At 40.3% G+C, this 19,082-nt stretch overlaps 1 protein-coding gene across 8 annotated transcripts in view; it reads left to right on the top strand.

Moving 5' to 3' along the window:
* Nucleotides 1-6,684: 6,684 nt before the first annotated feature.
* The window catches only part of LOC138854487 (small integral membrane protein 12-A), a 60,987-nt gene continuing 48,589 nt past the window's right edge, over nucleotides 6,685-19,082 (top strand). For 4 of the 8 annotated variants that reach the window (XM_070098073.1, XM_070098077.1, XM_070098076.1 and 1 more), the window contains exons 1-3: nucleotides 8,968-9,179; nucleotides 16,825-16,946; nucleotides 18,067-18,265. In XM_070098073.1, coding sequence (XP_069954174.1) covers nucleotides 16,864-16,946; nucleotides 18,067-18,259 — 276 coding nt within the window. In that variant the 5' untranslated portion in view covers nucleotides 8,968-9,179; nucleotides 16,825-16,863 and the 3' untranslated portion in view covers nucleotides 18,260-18,265. Of the gene's footprint in view, nucleotides 6,705-6,872; nucleotides 6,992-8,955; nucleotides 9,180-13,380; nucleotides 13,540-16,824; nucleotides 16,947-18,066; nucleotides 18,266-19,082 lie in introns of those variants that run through there. The other 4 variants (XM_070098080.1, XM_070098078.1, XM_070098075.1 and 1 more) reach the window with 4 other exon arrangements.

Raw genomic sequence — 19,082 nt, forward strand, 5'->3', positions numbered from 1 at the left:
GAGTTCTGCTGGTGTTTGAGACGTCAGAATCTTGTCAAGTTTTTTGAGGAATACTGATTTCCTGGCCCTGAGGGCAGGAGATGACATAACAGTAAACCCTTGAGTGATAAGTGTAGTGGTGGCATCTGTAGTGAGTAGCTTCTCTGCTTCAGCATCATCGTGACACACAACAATGAATGCTTCTTTCAGGGACAAAATGGTGTTGAATTTAACTTGCAGTGTTCCTTGAACAACAGTTCCAAGAGCAATCTTCGTTGAATCATCAACGGTACCACTTGTTGGCTTGATCTTGACACGATTTGCGTAGCTCATCGTGCAATGAAGGTGAAGACGACGCTGGTAAAAAGTTCCCCTCCCCAACGGGGATCGTAGGGAGACAGAGTAGGGAAGACTTCACCCAGCTACAAGAGTGCAGAGGCCAACTGTCTGCCCAGGGGCAGGCAGCCAGCTACGCACCAAGTCCTGGAGCAGGATGAAGAGTTCCTCTTCTCTTGCCTGTTCTAGTTGCTGAGTGTCGAGGTCTGATCCTCCCAACCGGGAGCAGGTACGTCTTTCCAGTGCAGAAGCCAGTCGAAGAGTTTTTCTCTCTCTGACTACAGAGATAACCGAAGAATAAATGTAAATCCAGATTTCAGACGCAAGATAATCATTATATGACGTCTTTATGGAATGATTCATCGTAGATTTGTTTCAGTTTCTTACAAGGAAATGTACAGTAAAGATGTAATCCCAGAGTTGAATTGATATCAAGAGCGTTGTTGACAACATTGAATATACTGTAAGAGAATCACCCCTCAAGGAAGGTTCCTTGATGGTGAGGGGCTCTTGATTTAGGGAATTGGATCTGTGCTCCAGTTCCCCGAATTAAGCCTGAATGCCTTCCACATCCCCCCCCCCCCAGCCGCTGTATAATCCTCCGGGTTTAGCGCTTCCCCCTTGATTATAATAATAATAATAATGTGAGAGAATCAGTATTCTTTGCAACACCATCACCGAGAATGATGCACCAACACTCCAAATACAGATGCAATGATTTTTCCTACCTTATTACTAAAGTTATTTCTAAGTTATAATTGGTTAATTTACAGAAATATAAACACTTACCTACAGTAGTGAAGCTGGTGTTGAGGAGATTAGCAGAAATCACTACTATCAACATTACTACTACTACCAGTCTCGGCTGAGTGGTTGAGGGGAGACGTGTGCTAGAGATCTGGACCTACTAATTTGCAGGCCTACCCATTTCTTCCGACTGATAAGTCATCATTAAAACTCATGACTCACGAAATCGTAATGACACGATTGCAAACAAACCATACCCCGGCCGGGATTGAACCCGCGGTCAGAGTCTCAAAACCGTCTCAAAACCGTCTCAAAACCGGTCTGGAGTTTTGAGACTCTCTGACCGCGGGTTCAATCCCGGCCGGGGTATGGTTTAAAACTCATACTGTTGGAAGACAGCTTCAGTGTTGTGAGAACTCTTATGTGCGAGTTGTGACTAGGGATATACCTAGTGAAACACTGGAAATAGTTTTCCTTTTGAAAAGGCTCTCACAGGCCTCTGCTTCCCCTTTGCCTTTCATTTTACCTCAGCCTTTCGCCTCTATCAACATACAGTGTAGAGACGAATTTTGCTAGTCCACTGCTACTCGTGCCCCTGAAAATGCGCACAGCTCATCTTACGAATGTTTCTCCTGTGTGCCTACCTGCCTGCTACAAGCAAATATCCAAGTGGTTGACACGGGCTTAGCAAGCACATTCCAGCAGGCTTGAAAGCAGCACTCAAAGCTAGCCAGGACAAGCTAAGGTAGCCTGCAGTTACAGCTGTCTTGTCCCCCGAGCATGTCTATGTATACGTTCTACAGTGCTGCTGGCATACCAGTGTTTCCTGTAGTGGCTTAGTTAAGAACAATTTAACGAGCATTGCAATACTGACTTTTTAAGTGGGACATGCCAGAGGTTCACCTATAAACATAGTGTGTGGTGATTTGCTTGTGCACAGTGAACATTCGTCTATCATACGTGTGCTAGAAGTGTTAACGTGTGCTAGAAGTGTTAACGTGTGCTAGAAGTGTTAAGTGTTGCTTTCCCCAACAGTTAATTGTCATTTGTAAGCCTGTATTAAGACTTTAAAAGGCTCAGAGTGTACTTCAGTGTAGTGACTCCTTACATTTGATAAATCAGTGTAACACATGTTCTGCTCAGTGTAACTGAACTATTAAATACGGTTACATAATTAAGTTGCTTGTCCTAGTGTCATTGTTGTGTTTTCTAATACATTTTCTCGTTCAGACTGAAACTTTACTGCTAAATTCCCAGTAATATTTCAAATTGCAGTGTTCATCTGTGGTGTGAGTGTGTAACTTATGTTCATCTGTGGTGTGAGTGTGTAACTTATGTTCATCTGTGGTGTGAGTGTGTAACTTATGTTCATCTGTGGTGTGAGTGTGTAACTTATGTTCATCTGTGGTGTGAGTGTGTAACTTATGTTCATCTGTGGTGTGAGTGTGTAACTTATGTTCATCTGTGGTGTGAGTGTGTAACTTATGTTCATCTGTGGTGTGAGTGTGTAACTTATGTTCATCTGTGGTGTGAGTGTGTAACTTATGTTCATCTGTGGTGTGAGTGTGTAACTTATGTTCATCTGTGGTGTGAGTGTGTAACTTATGTTCATCTGTGGTGTGAGTGTGTAACTTATGTTCATCTGTGGTGTGAGTGTGTAACTTATGTTCATCTGTGGTGTGAGTGTGTAACTTATGTTCATCTGTGGTGTGAGTGTGTAACTTATGTTCATCTGTGGTGTGAGTGTGTAACTTATGTTCATCTGTGGTGTGAGTGTGTAACTTATGCTTTGTATTTTTACTGTGAACAATCTTACTGCTGCATAATGTTCAGTTTCATGAATACTTTTTCTCTTGAGTAATTCGGTTACCTTTAACAGTTCTATCATGCATCTGAAGACCAATGTGAGATGGAATCCACAGCATGTGCACTCTGACTCCACTGTCCACAATCTTACCATATCTATGTCTGGCTTCTGACAAAAGCATGCCACAATTTATACTTAATGAGTTGAGAGCATTTATGGATGACAGAGAATCAGTTACAATTAAAGTGTCAACCTTAGATACATGGACACATTTGAGTGCAAGGAGTATGGCAAACAGTTCTGTTTGAAGGGTAGAGGCCCAGTTATTGATGCGTGCTCCAATTTCTTTATGAGAGCCATCACTCTGTGTGACAACAGCAGCACTACCAGCTGCACCAGTGGACTGGTGAACAAAACCATCGACGTAAATAATTTGTGAAAGATTGTTCTGTGTGACTAAGTTATCAATACAGCTTAAGGCATCATGTTTGGCTTCAAGACGAAGCTTTGGTTGTGATTTAAGAAGAGTTTTGGGGGGAAATGGAGGAATGGTAGTTTGGAATGGGGTAATATCCCATGGAGCAGGGAAATGTCTCTGTTGTCCAACTTGATATAGATCATGTAGCTGGTTCATGCGGAGGTCGGTTCCAGTTTTTTCGATCCATCTGGAAGGATGTTCACCAGTGCTGAGGAAAGTTTGGAGGGCTTCTGTGCAGGGGTTTGAATGGGCTAGCCTAAGCATATTGACCCCAATAAGGATATTTCTTTCAGTAACACGATCTCTAATGCTTGGAATATTAAGTTCTTTCCGCATATTTAAAATTTTGGCAGTACGAGGGCATCCTAGGATGATCCTCATTGCTTCGTTTTGCAGTTTTTCCAGCCCTCCAAGCTTCCAGTCAGACACGAGTGCAAGTAGTGGCGCTGCATAATCAACCAATGATCTAATATAAGCAAGATACATCATTTTCACAATTTTAACATTAGCACCATACCTGGGATGAAAACCTGCCACAACTCTAAGTGCTCTCAGCCTTTCTTTGTATTGGCGACAAAGTCTCGTTACAACAGGTCCAAGTAGTGGAACCTCAAAGCCTAGATACCTGTATCTGCTTACATATTCTAGAAGAGACCCATCATGCAACTGGATCTGACGAACTGTGCCTCTCTGCCGAGGAGGACGCCTGTTGAGTATCTTTGTTTTATCCCCTGAGATTATTAACCCCAGGTCCTGACACGAGGCTAAAACATGATTAAGAATGTTTTGGGTGTTGGAGAATCCGGTAGTGTGAATCATTATGTCATCAGCAAAACTAACCATATAATGATGGGGCTGGCTAGGCATGGCATTAAGTAAGGCATTAATCAAAATGTTGAAAAGGGTGGGACTAAGCACACCTCCCTGTGGGGTTCCTAATTCAAAATCTTTAGTTACACTTCTATGTCCCTGGAACAACACAGACGACTTTCTGTTGGACAGGTAACCTTTAATCCAGCGGAGAAGCCATCCTCCAACATCCATTCTGGCAAGTTCACTAATGATTACATGTCTGTTGGCTACATCAAAAGCGGATTTAAGGTCAAGGAACGTAGTGTATGAGCTGTCAGTGTGCAGAGTGAGAAAGGTGGTAATGCAATGATGCACACTCCTTCCATGCATGAAGCCATGCAACCGGGGTGACAAGAATTCCTTAATTCTGTGCATAAGACGATTAAGAATCATCCTTTCAAATGTTTTACACAAGCAGCTAGTAAGGGATATTGGGCGAAATGAGTTTTGTTGATTGGGCTTTGGAATGGGAATAATGAGGCTATTGGTCCATGATTTAGGGAGCTCCCCAGTGACATAACTCATGTTATATAATTCAAGTAAAGGATTACCTGGTACTCGACACAGCAATCTGAGTATGTTGTAAGTAATACCATCCTCACCAGGCGACGTGGAGTTGCCCTTAGTTAGTGCTGCATCAAGTTCATAATTAGTGAAAGGAATGTTGCAGTCATCTGCCTTGCTGAGCATAAAGCAAACAAGTCTCTCCCTTGCATCATATTTGTCCATTAATTTCGCCTGTGTGGTACTGGGAAGACTGTCATAGCTAGATGTAGCAGCCCAAGCACTGACTAACTCATTCGCCCTATGCAAGGGATGAGGGTGCGCGATCTGCCCAGTTCTGTTACCCTTAATTCTATTTATGTCCCTCCATGCCCGGCTAAGTGGGGTGTGAGCATTGAGACCATTGACAAATTGTTCCCAGTCTGTTTGCCGCAGCTCTGTCATACGCTCTCTGGCAGCAGCAAGGGCAGTTTGGAAGAGGCTCAGCATTTCAGGGGTACGATGGTTTCTATAGGCTAGGCCTAGTCTGCGAGCAGTACGTTTCAATGTTCGAAGTTTAGAATCATTGTAATAGGTATGATTTTTATAAGACTTATGATTATTATGGAAGTCATTTGGATTTAGAGTAGTAGGAGGTTTCAGAGGCGGCTCTAAGAAGTTCTGAATACTGCTCACAAGGTCATTGTTAAAAGTCTCGACAGAGGTACACTCATAGGAATTATACCAGTCAGTCACATGTGCAACAAAGTCATCATGTTGATCAGGGGAAACATTAAGACGTTTCCGTTTGAATATCCCACCAGGGAGAATAGTATTACCAATATCTAGAGAGGTTAGCCTTGGGAAATGATCAGACGCTATATCTGTTACAATGGAAGACTCACAGCTGGCAGAAGTAATGTTGAAGCCAAGACACAGATCAAGGACACCTCCATAGATATGTGTGGGTTCAAGGTCACCTACAATTTGCACATTATCATGACTGTTTAAGAGTGACAACAGTTGATTGCCATTACGATTACCAAACTGAGAGTTTCCAATGCTTTTGTGTCTTGCATTATAATCACCAATAATGAGAGTAGGTTCAGACTGAGCACAAGTTGGGAGCTCCAAGTAATTAAACTTATCAGCAGGAGCGTACAAGTTAAATATGTTGAGAGCAGAGTTCCCAATATAAATCCTAACACCGTGATACTGTAGCCCCTCTGTTTTCTTATGTGCAAGAAGTTGATGGGGAAGTGATTTTTTAATATATAGAACACAAGAATTAGTAGATTTGAGGTTATATGCAACAAACGATGGCAATTTAGGGGGTTGGGATTTTTCAGGGACTCTGCACTCTTGTAGACACACAATATCAATGGATTCAGTGGTTACTTTATGATGCAGGTCAGAAAATCTTTTTCTAAGTGACGCAATATTCCAACTTAAAATGGATAGTTTATACGAGTTTGGTTCCATTATAAAAGTCCAGGGATAGTTTTCAATTTCTCAGCAAAATGAAAAAACTTACTAAATAACAAACAGACATAATCAATATCAATATCATCAGTATTATCCTTATCCATGAGTCTCCTAAGTGCACTTCCATTAGTGAGACCTCTTGGGAGTCTTTGTACACAGAGGTCACTGCGCTCTTTGTCTGTGAATGTATGGAAGGTGACACTATCCCTCGCACTCAACTCTCCGCTTTTATTACACTCATCACTATCATCACATGTATCACTTCCCTCATCATTATGACCAGTGATACATACACCATTATCAACAACCGGGTCATCTCCACACTCAGTATCTATCAATACATTACACTCATCAGGTTGACTATCATGATGGCCTTCACTGCCCTTATCATCTTCACTGTGATTGTAAACACCACTATCAGATTCATCGTTTTTGTGATTATTAACACCACTGCAATCATCAGTTTGTTCATCATCACCACACTCATTTTCATAATGGCTGACTATCTGTGGGTTGATGTACTCATTTGCAACCTCTGTAAGTTTTTCCTCGTGGTGCTCAAGTTGTTGTTTCAAACACCATTGTTGCTTCTCCAGTACTGTTATGCGCAGCTGCATGTTGTGTACCACCCCAGCAAGACTAGCGTCATCAGGAAGTATGAAGTCCCGATCAGCTGAGTCAGGTGGCTGACTGACAGCTGACTCAGCCAGACAGATGGTGTCAACACCAGCAGCATTACTAGTGTTGATAGCAGACGTGATCGTGCTCTGTTGATGTACTCCCAGAGTGACTCGCTCAACCATATTGTCTGAGTTCAGGCATGGGTCAGTATTCAGACATGAAGTATCTGGTAGGCCTATTGCCTCATCATGGGGGGTGATGGGTGAGGCGGGAGCTCTGCGGCTGGCGATGTGGGCAGCTTTCGCTCTGCAGTCAGCATGAGCAGCTGTGACTCCTGGAGTCTTACAATTGATACATTCTAATGCAACGGTCTGGTGTTTCTTGATCATATCATAGCACTGGTGAGAAGGATGGGCCTTGGCACACACTGCACACCAGTGTGACTTAGATGAGCATTTCCAAGCAATGTGACCCCAGCGCTGACACTTGTAGCATCTACGGTGAGGTGCTTTGTACAAAGCTATTTTGTAACTCCTGTTAAGCGCTGCACGAGAGTAGATATATGATGGTGGAGTCCCTTGACCAATCCACTCAGCCAATATCAGATCATTTGGAAGTCGACGAGGGTTTGCAACTTGATCTGACAACAGGAATTTAGGATCCATGTACTTATTGACATTGTGGATAACAATAAGTACTTTAGGTGATCTTGGTGGGGCAGCTTGGAGTTGGATGTTAGCATATTTATGAGTAAGAAGTTTTTCTATGAATGTTGGGTCGTTAGTAACAAAAACGTAATTATCCTCGTCATGACGAAAGCGAATCCGAAGGTTTTTTTCTGGGTTGTCTAATGAAGCTTCGTAAAACCATCTAAACTTGACCTCAAACTCAGTGTTAGCAGGGAAATCAAGCCTAACCGTTCTGCAATGGTTGTTGTTGCTCTCGTTGTTTCTTGCAGCAAGTCTCCTTTGAAATCCTCTTTCTTTTTTCAAAGCTCCCTTACTTCTAAAACGTACGAATTCGCCTTCACCATCATTTACTTCGTTCACATCCATAGGTCACTTTTAGTTCAGCTGCTTGAGATGGAAGAGTTAGTCTGTTACTTTTGGGTCAGTGAAACCGCCTTTATTCCATAAGAGAGAAGGGACAAGGAAGGGATATTCACCTCGCTAGACACAGGCAATATGGGTGTAGTGGCCTGCGGGTCGCAGTGCGATTTTCAAGGTCATTCACTGGGCCCACAGTCGTCTCGAGAGTTACCAACACTGTACTACTTGTTAATTACTCCAGACCCGCAGCACTTAACACATCTAGCACACGTGTCTTGGAATGACAGACAAATTTTCACTACTTAAGAACTAGTTCTCACAACACCGAAGGTACGGCCGGAACACTGTAGAACGTTCACAAAGGCATTCTGTAACTTGGCCTTCACTGGCTGGCTTGGAGCGCTGTTTAGCCTGGATCAGCTAAACTCGCCCTTATCCCATATGTAGATAATGGCGACGAGTTAAGGGATACCGGTGAATAGGAAAGTCGAGGAAGGGACATTCACCTCACTAGACACACGCAGTATGGGTGTAAGTGGCATGCGAGTCTTATAGTGCCATTTTCAAGGTCACCCAGCAGGCCAGACATTCCTCACTCATTTTAAGCCTACGTAGGTACTGATGGTAGCACAATGTCCTAAGTCAGTGAAATCCACTCGTGCAAATAGTTACAACAAATCTGCAGCACTTAACACAACCACTAGGATATTTGCTTGTAGCAGGCAGGTAGGCACACAGGAGACTTATTCGTAAGGTGAGTGGAGTGCGGCACAGAGGACTGACACGGGCACTCAAGCATTTATGTGGTCTGGCAAAAACCGCCTCTAGACCATAAGTAAATAGAGGCGAATGGCTGAGTTCCAAATCGAGGAAGGAGGGGAGAGAGGCGAGGTGGAGTGAAGTCAAATCAAGATATTTGTGTTTCACTAGGTATATCACTAGTCACAGTTCACACATAAGAGTTCCAGCAGCAATTCAGCTGCGCTCCAACGATATTTGTTGCATGATGAGTTATCAGTCGGGTGAGATAAGCAGTTCTGATATAGAAGGCCTAGGACTTCCCTCAACACACACACGTCCTCTCCCCTCAACCACTCAGGCCTAACTATACGGTGTAAGTTGTCAGTGTCTCTAAAAACCCCAGCAAGAAGAAGTTAGTGGCTTGCAAAGATCTCATTCTCTTACTTTCTTTGAGCTTCGGTGTCAAATTTTCGATATTTTCTTTCCTTGAGATGCTTATCGTCATCCTAGACTGCCCACTGCTGGACAGCCGCCCACCACCACAGGCCTTTGACATTCAGGAAAAATCATTATCAGTCAGCTTCAATAAATTTGAACACCGGTAGTGTATATTCATAACTAATAAAATGATCAATTATTCCTTATAATGCATGATCCATATATTGGGTTTTTCAGAGCAGTTAAATTGGCCGAAATGCTCATGCATGTTAGTGACTTCCTTTGTGCCTTACGATATTTTACAAAATGTAAATGTGTTAGCTGTAAATTATGTTTTCAGTTTTTAAGTAAATAAGTTTATTCAGGTATACACTAATACAGTTACATAGATTATCATACATAGCAGCATATGACCATAACACAAGACAGATCTCTTTTTGATGTACCCCGTGTCCACATCACACTGAAAACTGTATGCACATAAAGGGCCCCAAAATACGGAATTCATTACCAGAAGATACTAAAGTAACCCAGTCTGAAAATCAATTTAAGACTCTTCTCAAAAGCCACTTAATCACCCTAGAATAAATGCTCAATACTCAGTATTCTCATACTCAATACGTACAGTATTTCCATATCATAATTTCAATAATTACTTTTGAACCTATTATCCATTGTCGACAAGAATATAATTGAATCATTGTTTCACAAAAAACATTTTTGAATATGTGAATATATCTTTTGTTTTATATAAATTAGATTCACTTATAATTAATAGATCTACTGTACAACTATGATATAATTCTTTAGTATTAAGTAGTCTGTAAGCCAATAATGTTAAGTCGGCCTATAATGCCTAGGCATAATAGAGGCTCTCTTTGCACTGCAACCCATTATTGTAAATAAATAATCTCAGTGTACTATTTGCAAAGACATAAATAAATAAAGACATAAATAAATAAATAAATAAATAAATGTGTAAAGAACCTAGGATAACCCCCAAAAAAGTCAGACTGACTTGTAATTAGACTTATAATTAGATCAAATACTTGCTATTTTTTGCCAGATTTGCATGAAAATCCTTGGTGAACTAATAGGAAATACTCGTATGGTTTATTATTAATAAAATTCCCTGGACAGAACCCCAGTGGAAATAAGTCACTGACTTTTTTGGGTTATCTTGGTAGGTAATTTACACTTTGTATGATAGTTGTACTTATGTGTACCTGTGCTTAAATAAACTTGCTTATTTAACATGACACACATATTACAACATATCATCACAGTAATGCAGGAAACACATACAGGTGTTGTGGAAATTGTAATTTATGTGCCAAAATATACAGTAATATATTTTTATGGACTTCTCATATTACTTTTTAAAAATATGCAAAATATTAAAAAATGTAAAAAAAAAAAAGTTTTAAAATGTTATTTTATTGCATATTTCAACGGTTCAGTGCAGTTTGAAGCATTTTTTTATGTATTATGTATCCATGGTGGCCAGTGGCCTGGTAGATAATGCTCTCACTTCATGCACAGTGTCCAGGGTTCAGTCCCTGGCAAGGGTGGAAACATTGGACATGTTTCCTTACACCTGCTGTCCCGTTCACCTAGCCAGCGTGTGGGTACCTGGTTGTTAGTCAGCTGGTGCTAGTTGCATCCTGGGGGGACAATTTGAGGACCACAATGGAAATAAGACAAGAGTCCCTCAATGATGAACTGCCTTTCATGGGTTATCCTGTGCGACTAGCCCTCCAGGGTTAAAAGTCCAAATAAAATCTTATCCATAAAAACAAAAATTTCTTGATTGGGGATGGCTGGGTTGCTGGTCACTTCCTCACCCATGCACTCCATCTTTCATCACTTCCTCTGTCAATATTATTCTAGGCTAGCTAGGGTGGTCTGGGTGAGTGTTGCTTGTGAGGTTGTGGCTAGCAACCCATCATCATCATCATCATCATCATCATCATCATCATCATCATCATCATCATCATCATCATCATCATCATCATCATCATCATCATCATCATCATCATCATCATCATCATCATCATCATCAACAACAACAACAACAACAACAACAACAACAACAACAACAACAACAACAACAACAACAACAACAACAACAACAACAACAACAACAACAACAACAACAACAACAACAACAACAACAACAACAACAACAACAACAACAACAACAACAACAACAACAACAACAACAACAACAACAACAACAACAACAACAACAACAACAACAACAACAACAACAACAACAACAACAACAACAACAACAACAACAACAACAACAACAACAACAACAACAACAACAACAACAACAACAACAACAACAACAACAACAACAACAACAACAACAATAATAATAATCATCAGTCATTATCATCATGACTGTTAAAAAAATAAAATTAAAATATTTTATTTCTCATGAGCCATACAAATAATGTAAAGTTGGTATACATAATAATAATAATAATATTTTATTTTGGCATGATACAATGTTTGTACAAAGATGAATGACATTTAGGTGTGCATGCAGAAAGCCATTTAATATGCAAAGCATTTTGGTCAAACTTAAGATTAATAAGGCATTGACAATTTGAGTAATTTTGAGCATACAGTCTGTTAGGTGAGCATAAATATAAATTTAGGAGTTACAATGAATACAAGAGAATAATTTGATACAAAAGTAGGCACAAAGTCACTATTTATGCAATGCTTTTCGAACAAACTGATCTAAGGCTTACATACTGAAAATACATACTGAAATACATACTGAAAATGAAATATCCGACATAGACAAGGATGTCAGCCACAGCACCGTGTCTTCCTTTGCAGATGACACCCGAATCTGCATGACAGTGTCTTCCATTGCAGACACTGCAAAGCTCCAGGCGGACATCAACCAAATCTTTCAGTGGGCTGCAGAAAACAATATGAAGTTCAACGATGAGAAATTTCAATTACTCAGATATGGTAAACATGAGGAAATTAAATCTTCATCAGAGTACAAAACAAATTCTGGCCACAAAATAGAGCAAAACACCAACGTCAAAGACCTGGGAGTGATCATGTCGGAGGATCTCACCTTCAAGGACCATAACATTGTATCAATCGCATCTGCTAGAAAAATGACAGGATGGATAATGAGAACCTTCAAAACTAGGGAGGCCAAGCCCATGATGACACTCTTCAGGTCACTTGTTCTATCTAGGCTGGAATATTGCTGCACTCTAACAGCACCTTTCAAGGCAGGTGAAATTGCCGACCTAGAAAATGTACAGAGAACTTTCACGGCGCGCATAACGAAGATAAAACACCTCAATTATTGGGAGCGCTTGAGGTTCCTAAACCTGTATTCCCTGGAACGCAGGAGGGAGAGATACATGATTATATACACCTGGAAAATCCTAGAGGGACTAGTACCGAACTTGCACACGAAAATCACTCACTACGAAAGCAAAAGACTTGGCAGACGATGCACTATCCCCCCAATGAAAAGCAGGGGTGTCACTAGCACGTTAAGAGACCATACAATAAGTGTCAGGGGCCCGAGACTGTTCAACTGCCTCCCAGCACACATACCTGGAGTTTACCTGGAGAGAGTTTCGGGGGTCAACGCCCCCGCGGCCTGGTCTGTGACCAGGCCTCCTGGTGGATCAGCACCTGATCAACCAGGCTGTTGCTGCTGGCTGCACGCAAACCAACGTACGAGCCACAGCCCGGCTGATCAGGAACTGACTTTAGGTGCTTGTCCAGTGCCAGCTTGAAGACTGCCAGGGGTCTGTTGGTAATCCCCCTTATGTGTGCTGGGAGGCAGTTGAACAGTCTCGGGCCCCTGACACTTATTGTATGGTCTCTTAACATGCTAGTGACACCCCTGCTTTTCATTGGGGGGATGGTGCATCGTCTGCCAAGTCTTTTGCTTTCGTAGTGAGTGATTTTCGTGTGCAAGTTCGGTACTAGTCCCTCTAGGATTTTCCAGGTGTATATAATCATGTATCTCTCCCTCCTGCGTTCCAGGGAATACAGGTTTAGAAACCTCAAGCGCTCCCAGTAATTGAGGTGTTTTATCTCCGTTATGCGCGCCGTGAAAGTTCTCTGTACATTTTCTAGGTCGGCAATTTCACCTGCCTTGAAAGGTGCTGTTAGAGTGCAGCAATATTCCAGCCTAGATAGAACAAGTGACCTGAAGAGTGTCATCATGGGCTTGGCCTCCCTAGTTTTGAAGGTTCTCATTATCCATCCTGTCATTTTTCTAGCAGATGCGATTGATACAATGTTATGGTCCTTGAAGGTGAGGGGGATTACCAACAGACCCCTGGCAGTCTTCAAGCTGGCACTGGACAAGCACCTAAAGTCAGTTCCGGATCAGCCGGGCTGTGGCTCGTACGTTGGTTTGCGTGCAGCCAGCAGCAACAGCCTGGTTGATCAGGCTCTGATCCACCAGGAGGCCTGGTCACGGACCGGGCCGCGGGGGCGTTGACCCCCGGAACTCTCTCCAGGTAAACTCCAAGTAAAAATATTTAAAACAGCTTATTCAGTTCACTACAATCACAAGTACAATAAGACAAGTTGTGAATGACAAATGGTAAATTACAAGAGTTAAATAGTCTTTACACTGGAATAGAGGTGATGAAATTTAAGCATGACAGTTTACAGTTAATGGATATTACATTTATGTGAGATTTAACAGGTGCTTTTCAACAATACTGTAATTCCTTGAGTTATGACTCATGAAATTGTAATGACACAATTGCAAACAAATAATAACACAGGTGGGGATAGAACCCGCTGTCCTGGCGGGAGATTTGTCTGTAAAAACTTGCATTTGTGGTCACAGTGGTTCCTATGGTGTATAAATATACTTCGTTGGATGAATCTTATTGTTGCCAGTTGGCCCAGTGGCTAACGCATCGGTCTGGAGTTTTATAACTCTCTGATCGCGGGTTCTATCCCCGCCCGTGGTATGTTTTTGTTTTTCCTTAAGTTATGCTGGGCTCGAGTTAGGATGATCTTGAGTTACGGCTTACCTTCATCTCCCTATACCCACTGATGTTTTTATTGATCTTATTTGCCTTTGTGTTAACTCAAACTCTATTTTTTACTTTCAAGGTAAATTTTATTCCCAAACCTTTGTGTTGCCATGGGTTCTATATCCCCTGTTCTTGGTAACTTTTATATGGAAAATTTCAAAACTGTTCTATTACCTATGATTCGGGTAAACACTTCTCTCTGGCTTCACTACGTACACATGTGCTTTTTGGGCACATGGCTAATCTCTTTCAACCACTTCTCACTTCCCTTAGCAATATTGCTCTTTTCATCAGGTTCCAAGCTGAATGGGAATGTAACTTTCTGCTTCCTTTCCTTGATGTGTATATCCATCGCTTTGGTACGAGCTCTTCTTTTTCCTGTTTATTGCAAGCTAATGCACTGACACGTGCATTCACTACTTTTTCTTAACATGCTCTCTCTGTCAAGAAAAGTGGCCTCTCATTGTGTTGACTCAGAAATTTCCACCCTCCACAGCTCATTCTCTTGCCTTGGTTACCCTTTCAACTTCATAAACTCTTCCTGTTCACATGCTAAATGGATCTCCCCTAAACTCTTTCCTTGTGAAATCTCCTGTTATTTGCCTTCCCTACATTTCCAGTTTCCTAAATCTTAACACCCTCCATCCTTTAGACACCAAACTTAATTTTTGCAAAACTAATGCCCTTCATAGAAATCTAGTTCATACCTTTCCTGCCACTGATGTTTCTGGTGTCTACCCCATTTCCTTCTCATCTCGCCTTCTCCAATACTTTTCGAGAAACTGACTGCTCTTGCATTTGATGGACTTAAAGAGTTAAATACATAGCATAAAAGAAGTGTTAGCCTTGCTAGAGCAATACTAACAATACCCTCTTCTGTCATGTTAGAGATCACAGTTATCCTGCTTAACATACAATATATTCACTCATATTATTGTGCCTACTACATACACAGAACATTATTCTCCAGTATTAGCCCTCCTCTCAAACTCCTTGAGAACTACAGCTGAACACACTTGCATAACACAAAACACTTTTTGATATCCCCCGTGTCCATCTTTCCCTATGCAAAAATGCTATGCACATAAGATAAAATTTCGTTCGGATTTTTAACCCTGGAGGGTTAGCCACCCAGGATAACCCAAGAAAGTCAGTGTGTCATCGAGGATTGTCTAACTTATTTCCATTGGGGTCCTCGATCTTGTCCCCCAGGATGCGATCCACACCAGTCGACTAACACCCAGGTACCTATTTGCTGCTAGGTGAACAGGACAATAGGTGTAAGGAAACGTGTCGAAATGTTCCACCTGCCGGGAATCGAACCCGGGCCCTTCATGTGTGAAGCGGGAGCTTTAGCCACCAGGCCACCAAGGGCCCGAAGGGCCCAAAGATCCGGAATTCATTGCCTGAGCATACAAAAGGGTCCCTGCCTGCACACCAGTTCAAGACTCTGCTTAAAAATCACCTCATCTCCCAAAATTAACTACATAAACACTATATGTATACTATCACCACCAACAAATAAAAAATTTCTAAACATTTTAAGATTATTTCAAAATTTAAATGGTTTCAGTCTCATTATGTAAAATGTGCCAAAATATAAAACTGTAGCCTATTAACCCTTTGAGGGTCCGTGCCGTAGATCTACGGATTTACGTTGAGGGTCCAAACCGTAGATCTATACCATGAGCTCGGCTCACTCTGATGAGCTGTGAGCAGCAAGTTTGGGCCTAAATATGAGAGAATACATCTATGTGGTATGTGTGCACCACATAAAACAAATTCTGCAGCAGACAGTGCATAATGAGAGAAAGAAAACAAGTGGCAAGGCAAAATTTTTGCGTTAAAATGTATCGAATACTGGATTTATCGGATACCGATGCCATCGAGTACCGGGGGTCCACTGTATTGTGTTTTTGTATTCTGTTGCAGCTCTTCAAACAGGGTGAATATTTGTATCGAGTGCTGTGCATATGTGTATATGCACAGTAGTGTGAATGTTTTAAATGTTAAGTAAATTTAAACTTATGAATAGTATGGGAATTATTGTTTTAATGGGTTTTAGGTAATTTACTGTTGTAGATCCCCATACACAAATACCACAAGTGAGGTAACGATAGATTAGAGAGAAGTACAGAGTGAGCATGTTGTTTAACATATGTGTTTTTTAATTTATTTTTGAAGAATGCCAACAGTTTTACAAATTTTCTTAGATATATGCTGGAGGTGAGTGTTGAATTTTAGTTTGCTGTCAAGGTGTGTACCTGTACCTCAGCATATTCTCTCATCTTTCAATGTGTGTATTATATAACTTTATTTCAGTTGGTATTTTAAGCTTTGTTCCCAAACACTACATAGGTCTTACCAATATTGAGTGTGAGTTTGTTAGTAGTCATCCAAGTAGATATATTTACAAGCTTGTCATTAACCATGTCATTGAAGACAAGAGGATCTTGATTTGAAATGAAAAAAAAAATTATGTAATCTGCAAACAGGAATGGTTTAAGTTCCTGGAAGGCATTAGACAGGTCAAAGATGTAATGAGAAATAATAAAGGGCCTAGAATGCTACCCTGTTACACCCGTATGTTGACATGTTGAGTTGAAGGAGTGGTCAATAATTGTCATTGGTTGGTACTGCTAAGTTAAGATTTTATCCAAAAATCTATGCAAGTCACATGATAATTTGTAGTTATTAATGATAAGAAATATTTTATTTAGCACTATTAATATTTACAAAAAATAATTTTGGCAGATACATTGGTGATGCAGATTTCATGGTGAGCTTAAAAATATGTGGCCAGTAGTTATAGCTTTTCTGAGGACATATGCACCTTACATCACCCTTCCTGCAGCAGCAGTCATTGGATGTATTGGGTAAGTCTTTGTTAAAACTGTTCTATTTTTAATCACTATAATTTTTTTAAAGTATTGAAGTGAAAACCAGTGGTAATTAAAATGCTGAGAGCAAGGGACTAATAACCCCTTCTCCTGTATTAATTACTAAATGTAAAAAGAAGAAAAACTTTATGAAGTTGGGAAGCTTGAATGTGTGTGTTGATGTAGTGGAGATGATAAGAGATTATTGTGAATGTTATGAAAAAAAGAGAAGCAGATGGATGTCCAAGCTCTTGGTGAAAGAAAGCTGAAGGGGGTAGGAGAGTTTCAGTGGGAATAAATAAATATGACTAGGTTGGCATATCCGAGAGAGCTAGAGTTAATAAAGGACTAGGAGTAATGCTGAATGATCATTTATGGAAGGAAAGGGGATATATAAATGCATAAATTCAAAGATAATGTGGATTAAAATAAGGGTCAGATGCAAAAACTGGGTTACACTAAGCTTTTATCTACCTGTAGAAGAGAGGAAGATAGAGAGAGAGATTTTGGGAGATGTTAAACAAGTGTTTAGGGAGTTTTGAACCAAGTGGGAGAGCAAGTGTGGTAGGGACCTAAATGCTGAGGTGGAAGAAACTGTTGTAGAAGGCATAGTATGTAAGTTTGGGGTGTCAGGGGTAAATGATAATGGGGGCCTATAATTGAACTTTGTATAGAAAGAAGTTTGGTAATTAGTAACTCATATTTTAGGACAGAGTATAAATAAGTACACGAGATATGATATAGGGTGTAATGACAGCTGTTTGTTGGATTATGTGTTGGTGGATAAAAAGGTTGAGTAGATTTCTGAATACACATGTTTTTTGATGGGCAACAGATATATCAGATCATTAGTATTTAGTTTTAGCTCCAGTGCAATACATCAGTCTAATCTGGTTAATGTAGACATTCATAAGAGGGAATGTTGTGAAGAAAATTTAAGGAGTCATGCACCAACACTAAACGAGCAGACTGCTGGAAATCTTGTACATAATCAAATCTGTAGGCAAGTCCATCAGCATTATTATTATTATTATCAAGAGTTTTACAGTGCATAGAAATGGGAGGTAATTAAATTTCATCCAAGAAAAAGAGGGTCATATAGCAATTTAATCTACAGGTACAATATAGAAAAGCAGTTCCGCACTCCTCCTCCAAGCCGTCCTTCAGTTGAAGAAAAACGTAATGAAAGACTCTTGAAGGAAATGATGGAGTCTAAAGAGTTGACTTTAGCCCCACTTAGTGAAAAGACCTTTGTGCCAAAAACCATTTTTGAGAAAAATATCTCTCCATCTTTGGTAAAGGAAGACTGACTGGAGGTGCGTAGATATACTATGTACAGTATGTACAGTAATTCTGTGTAATTATTTTATAATGGATTTTTATTATTATTATTATTACAGGACAGTAATATATTCACAGAATAATAAACATGTTTGGGCAATTTGATGCTACTTATGCTTTGAACATTCAGAGCTATTTACACTGTGAAGCATTATTGCACATTATAGTAATAATTTTATTTTAGCATGATACATGTTTGTACAAAGGAGTATAACAATTGGGTATACATGCCAAAAGCCCCTTTATATGCAGAGTATTTCTGGCAAACTTAAAATTAATAAGGCAATAACAGTGCAGTAATTGTACATATGGGCATTAGGTGAGTTACAATGAATACTAGAAAATTGACTATTCTTAATAAGTTTAGTAGAGTATAATTAGTTTTGATTATTAGCCTAAGGTGGACACAATGGAATTTTTAACATTTGAGAGTATTACAGATATTGAGAGTGTATATTGATTATAATGTTTTAACTAAGTTAATGATATTGAGCAAATGCACATATAGTTTTTACATACAGTAGACCCTCATTTTTCGTAAGGCTCGAAAGTCGTAATTTTTGGAAATCGTAACTTTTTTTCATCAAAACATTGACTCTCAAATCATCGTTTGACTCACAAATAGTCATTCGTCTGGGACGTGTACACACAGCCCCGAGCCACCTCACACCCCATTCTCAGCCAGTGTGCCATTGTTTATCAGTGAGTGAGGATGATCCCACAAGTTCATACAATACATTTCATAATATTCCATTCGTTTTAGTGCTTGCAACTGCTAAATAAGTCACCATG

Source organism: Cherax quadricarinatus, chromosome 61 (assembly GCF_038502225.1).
Source record: "Cherax quadricarinatus isolate ZL_2023a chromosome 61, ASM3850222v1, whole genome shotgun sequence".
NCBI classification, from domain to species: domain Eukaryota; kingdom Metazoa; phylum Arthropoda; class Malacostraca; order Decapoda; family Parastacidae; genus Cherax; species Cherax quadricarinatus.